The following is a 6100-nucleotide window of genomic DNA, read 5'->3' as shown; positions in this document are numbered from 1 at the left end:
GAATAAAACAGCTCACCATCTCAATGCCCTATTTGGCAGATGAAACAGACAAAATGACATCTGGCAGGTGATAAAAAACGCTGAGTGGCTCAACACTCCTGCTAAAAAATAAATAAATAAACAAATAAAACAATACTGAATGAAGCTCTCAAGTAGTGTTGCACTAAAAACAGATGACTGTGTATTGAAAATAACTGTATGCACTTCCAAACAGTGATCAGTGAGCTGGCAAAACTCTTTTACCTTGAGTTCAGGGAGTTTTTCTTTTACATGTTCTTTTTGTCCATTTTTTCTTTCTTTCTGTTGCTGTTGCAGAATGTTAAGTTTATTATTAATACTGACTACTGTATGTCACTTTTCTTCATTTCTTTCTGAGGATCAGTGTTTTTGCATAATTGGTTTATTTTGGCTACAGTGAAATAAAAAGTAACTGTGACATTTTTTTTTTTTTTTTTTTTTTTACAAAATAAAGAGTATGCAGGCTTAGTCGTCCAACCATCAAGCTTCACTGTCTAATGCTGGGCTGAAATTAAAATACACAATAGATGAGGTTAACAACAAGGCTCGTACGTTAATTTAGGAGTGATAAATGATAAACCTTTGTGAAAGAAAAAAAGAGAAACGGAGTTTGTAGGTGCGGCGCTTGTGGATTCAGAGTGCCGCCCTGTGGTGAACTTCTCTAACTGTGTGAAACCATGCAATGCACCTTTTCCGAGTTCTTGCCCTAAGTCGGGATATTTGGTCAGAATTACCCGCTGACATTTCAAATTTACAGTGTGTGGGCGTTAAATACCTTTAAATTTAAATAAATATCTTTTTTTTTTTATTTTTTTAATTAAGGACAATAGGCTATTTTTGCAGTCGTTTTTACTATTAGTGTGGATTAAATTATGTTTACTATTGCACAAATAACCACATTTTTTCTTTTGAGCATATTAAGACTGAATGGTGAATGACTTCAGTTTACACTCGTGTGTAAAGTTTACTCAGCAAACGCCCCCTGTGTAACGGATAACCACGGCAAGGGACGGGTTAAATGTTCTTTCTAGAAGTTTGACTTTACCAAAGTAACTGGGTTGAATTCGATAAATGAACAGAAAAAAGACAGTTTCAGCCCTCCTCTCCCTTCCAGCTGCCAGCCCTCCTGAGAAGTGGCATGCCCTTGTGTGTTGGAACTGAGAGCGCATCCTTGATTTCCATCTGCTCCCCATAGAGCATCCGCGTTTGACCGCGTAATTTAGGTGTTAGTTATTGACGAAACGCAAGGATTTTTTAAAATTACTTTTCAGGTTTGTTGTCATGGCAAAACTGTTACTTGTACTTTTGTACTTTTTTCAAGGATTATTTCCCCTCATTTGGGGGCAGCAGCGCACAACTGGCCCCTGGCGGCATCGCATTCAGTGGGAGAACAACGGGCAAGTTTACAATTTATTGAGCACTGGATCAGAGTATCAGGCCCCGATTCAGTCCAGAAGCCAGTCGAAGGTGAGCAGTAGGAAGGATGGCACCATTAGTCATATGCCGGGGGCGCTTGGAAGAGCCAGAGAGGCCGAGTCCAGCCACTTAAGAACTGATCAACGAGTAGAGCAACGATCTTCTGCACTTGGACAAAATATTGGACAATATGTATCCGTTATTAATGGTCCGTTGTCAGGTGCCAGACAGCGGCCTGAAAGCCCTTATGGCACAGGAGTTATGGGCTATCCAGGTGCGCAGCGCTTTGATGCTGAATACATCAATGCCTCTTCACCGGGGAGTTCACCAGGCTTTATAAGCAGGAGAGAAGGTGTGGATAATACTGCGCTGTACACCAGAGGAGGGGATCCAGTCCCTGGTGTGCAAAACCAGCAAATGCGCACTGTTCCAGAAGCGTTGCCGGTCTCCAGGCAACCTGCGCATACGGATCAGTCTATCACGGCTCATCCCTCGGGTCTGGAAACTGAGTCGGATAATCCAGCTACGTTTCCTACAGCAAGCGTGGATGCTTCAAACGAGGCCACCGTTGATGGAGATGGCATGGTTAACGACGACCCTCGAAACCCATTAAAAAACCACAGGAACTCGGTTTTTTACAACATGCATCCCACAAGAAGCAGGCAAGTGGCCCGCCCGCACCGTCTGCCTGGCACAGGGTATGGAACAAGATATTTCCAAAATGGTAAGTCACGTGCAGGCCTATACTTTTAAACCAGTGTAACCAAATGAAAGAAGCTGATGTTTCAAATCACAGTGTTTCAAATCTGCCATAAAACAGTCGTGGAGTGCCCATATTAACACTCATACCACCTTAATATTGTCGTACGTGACTGTGATTCCTGATTCTTTAAATGATTAATCTTTTTAATGGATACAAGCTCAAATTTTTCAGATTGAGCTGAATATCTAAAAGGAACAGGATAGAATCGGGGGACTTCTAGTGATGAACTTGCATATTTTAACCAATTAGACACCCCTTGTACTAAGGATGGAGGTGTTAACTAAAATACTTAAGTTGCTCTCCAGAGTAGATATTTGGTTTGTCCCTCTGGGCTTCTGTAGAAACAAAGTCACTACAAGGTGAGACAGAGAGCTGCATTATCTGTAGAAAAGTTTAATTTAAATATAAAAAAACTATGATTTGTTTTTTATATTTAAAGGATTCTTTCATGACCTTAATAACAACGACATTCATTCATTCATTCATTCATTCATTCATTCAAAGCAAACTTTACAGCAGTCTGATGTTTCACATGTAATAAGAGCCATGAAAATGTACCCCTTTTTGTTGTTGTTGTTTGTTTTTTGTTTTGATTTGTTTCTTCTTCTTCTTTTCTTTTTTTCTATTTTTTTTCTTACATACCCAAAGTTAGGGAAAGATTTAAATATTTTTAGATAAACTCGGTGAACCAGTGGATGCATATAATAAAATAAAACCATGAATATGTTTTACTGAAAGTCAGCTGATTCTGTCATTCTTTGACAGATTTCAGAGCTACTAAAAGAGAAGGCTGAGCTTCAAAAAGCTTTGACAATGTTAACTACAATAAATTGTTCTCAGCATGAATAAACTGACACCAACTAGGACCAAAAAACCTAGATTGTCTCTTTAATCCCCTCCTCCAGGACTACCAGACCTTGTGCCAGACCCATATGCCATCCAGGCAGGTGCTTATATCCAGCGCATGCAAATGTATGCGCTCCGCTGTGCGGCTGAGGAGAACTGTCTGGCCAGGTAATCTGTGGTGCCAAAAGTGATTCAATTGTTTAGTATGCACATGGTAGCGAGAAGACTGTGATGTAGACACAGTAGTATTTATAGAGACTCACAGAGAAGTACTTTCTTTGCAGTTCCTCATTGGAAATTAATTTTAGTTGCTTTCACCTTTAAGTTGTTTTAGGATTGCATTCAATCAAGTAGCAGCTGTCAAAGTGTTAGGATAACCATTTGGTTGATTGAGTTACAAAAACTGTTTGATCTTACCCTAGAGCAGTGATTCGCCAACATAATGTCCTGCCAAGACATAAATGTTCTGGGTTGGTTTTTCCCAAAAGCATTAAGCTCAGTGGAACAAACCATTTACGCTCTGTTACTTTTACGAAAACTTGACTCGGGAGCTGTGCCAATGGCACTTTCCAATGCAGCTTATCCTTGTTTCCCCTGTGATCCATCCAAGGTCGGCTTATGCACCCACTGTGCGAGACATCGACTTCAGAATCCTGCTGCGATTTCCACAGAAGGTGAAGAACCAAGGAACCGCTGACTTCCTTCCTTTCAAGCCCAGATATCAGTGGGACTGGCACAGCTGTCACCAGTGAGTGAGTTTACTTAGTCTAAAATTGACAATACAAAATTCACATAATTCTTTATCTTGTTTTGGGGACCAGTGTACTCAGATTTGACAAGAGAAGACATTACCTCCAGACCCTGAAAATTCTGCTTTAACAATAAAGTTATGGCCCTAAAAGCACCGTTGAACTCAGCAACAAGAAAAAATAAAGTTTTATTCTGTTCTATTCAATATATTTTATACTGTTAGGCACTACCACAGTATGGATGCCTTCAGTAACTACGACCTGCTGGACACCATTACGGGACGTAAAGTTGCTGAGGGACACAAGGCAAGTTTCTGTCTAGAGGATACGGGCTGTGACCCTGGATTCAGGCGGCGCTACGCTTGTACATCCCATACACAGGTGATACACAGAAATGTGTTGTGTGTTACTGTACTGGTCTTTCTAAATATGTTTCATCAGATTCTGGATGGTATTTCCCTGCTGATTCATGCCAACTAAAAAAAAAAATTAATAATCCTCAAGTTTTTGTTTGTTTTCTTCTTGGATTCAGCAGACCAGACTTTACTCTGCTTCAGATATTTTTTCAGACATAGCTACAGGATTTAAGTGGTCTTGTTGGTCACTATAATCCCACAAATGATATTGTCTGGCTATCATTACAGCACCAGCCAAAAGACACACCAACCCTTCTTTGAAATGATTAGGTGTTTAATTAGGTATATAAATATATGTGTTTAAACAAAAATAAATAAATAAAAACGAAGGTGACCTTTAGTCTGCTCCGTGCTGCACAGAAACTTTAATGTCCTCTAGATCCACTTTCTAGAAATGTTGCTGTAGCTTAAACTCTGGCTAAAAAAGAAAAACAAATCCTGAGGACGTGTCACTATTTATTGTATCTGCTGTCTAGGCTCTTTGATTCAGGCTTTGTGCTACTTAGTGTTGGTTTCATATGAAACTCTGTATCCAACAACTGTTTGTATAACTTAAAATCAAATCTGCTTTATTTTGTTGTACTTGGAAGAAAATAGTCATAGGTTTATTTGTTATTCGGATCCCAATTAGCCACTAAGGTGGTAACTACTCTTACTGGGGTCCACATTCGTCAAACATCGTGAGTCATCATTTAAAAGAGCACTGTGTGGGTTGGGATGTGATTTCAGGGACTGAGCCCAGGGTGTCATGACACCTATGCTGCCAACATAGACTGTCAGTGGATTGACATCACTAATGTGCCTCCAGGAAACTACATCTTGAAGGTAACATGAGCTAAATAATTTCTGTTTACCTGCTCAGTTTTGTTTACAACCCAGAAACAAAAACCTGCCCTCAGAGCTGCTAAGAATTTGTATTTGTTTTTTTCAGGTTACAGTCAATCCTAATTTCCACGTCCTGGAGTCAGACTTTACCAACAATATTGTGAGATGTGATATAATTTACACAGGAATTTATGTTCAGACACGCAACTGTCGAATAACAAGGTGAGTTTCTAAACAAAATTAACTATGCATCTACTTAATTTTCATTTTAAGTGTGTGGTAGTACTTACTGATGTAAATATAATCTACATTTTATTAATAAAAAATGAAAATTAAATACTTTTACAGTAATTCTTCAGTTACATATACCATGGGAAAAGTCAGTAGTTTTGTAAAAAAAAAAAGAATAAAAAAGTAAAAAATGCATATCAAACAGCTGAAACAGGACTATTTTAGCTCCTAAAACAACTATTTGTTCTTTGGTAACAATAAAATGTGAAAAAGTAAAGGAAATTTAGTGTAATAACATCTTATTTATACAGTTTGAAGTGTATATTTATGTAAATGTTGTATTAGAGTGTGTTTATGCCTTTTTATTTTTTCTTTTAGGGGTTGAAATCTTCATTTCCCTGTATCTCCAACTGCACTGAATATCAAAACACTAACAAAAAGTGCAGCAGGTAAAGTTTGCATTACAAGTGTATTTCCTGCAGTTAAGGTTCAAGTCAAATTCATTGGTAGTGAATACAAAATCAGTGTAAAACAATCCTGTAAATGAAACTAGTAACTAATTATGTATTTCTGTGCCATGTTAAATTACAAATTATTAGCAAATATGAATATTGTCACTGTTGTTGCTTGTTGCTTGGTGTTAATTGCTTAAAATGTGTGGAATATTCCCTTATTCCTGTTCCGTGTACCTGTAATGTGCTCACCATTTGTTATTACAGTTTTATTTAAAGGATAAGATATTCTATATTTTTGTTGTTGTCAACTTAATCTCATGAAAGCATTAAGCAAAAAGCATTTTGGCTAAATATATCTACTACAGTGTGGTTTATATAGGG

The 6100-nt window shown here is 38.2% G+C and overlaps 1 protein-coding gene across 1 annotated transcript; it reads left to right on the top strand.

Moving 5' to 3' along the window:
- The first annotated feature begins 270 nt into the window (after positions 1–270).
- On the top strand, positions 271–5831 carry LOC121644975 (protein-lysine 6-oxidase-like). The gene is made up of 9 exons (XM_041993246.1): positions 271–346; positions 982–1020; positions 1340–2158; positions 3103–3211; positions 3654–3791; positions 4017–4173; positions 4938–5033; positions 5140–5255; positions 5643–5831. Exons 1-9 carry the CDS (start codon positions 271–273, stop codon positions 5647–5649), a joined length of 1557 nt encoding a protein of 518 aa, XP_041849180.1. The 3' UTR covers positions 5650–5831.
- Positions 5832–6100: the final 269 nt, after the last annotated feature.

Source organism: Melanotaenia boesemani, chromosome 8 (assembly GCF_017639745.1).
Source record: "Melanotaenia boesemani isolate fMelBoe1 chromosome 8, fMelBoe1.pri, whole genome shotgun sequence".
NCBI lineage: Eukaryota > Metazoa > Chordata > Actinopteri > Atheriniformes > Melanotaeniidae > Melanotaenia > Melanotaenia boesemani.
The sequence above is the reverse complement of the archived record's forward strand: the minus strand, read 5'-3'. Positions and strand labels throughout refer to the sequence as shown.

What these genes read in the sequence shown, in the direction of transcription:
- LOC121644975 (XM_041993246.1), top strand. Translation starts at nt 271, where the DNA reads ATGTTCTTTTTGTCCATTTTTTCTTTCTTTCTGTTGCTGTTGCAGAAT. An exon ending in GAGGAGAACTGTCTGGCCAG is followed by an intron (nt 3,212 to 3,653) that starts GTAATCTGTGGT and finishes GATCCATCCAAG; the next exon opens with GTCGGCTTATGCACCCACTG. An exon ending in CTTGTACATCCCATACACAG is followed by an intron (nt 4,174 to 4,937) that starts GTGATACACAGA and finishes ATGTGATTTCAG; the next exon opens with GGACTGAGCCCAGGGTGTCA.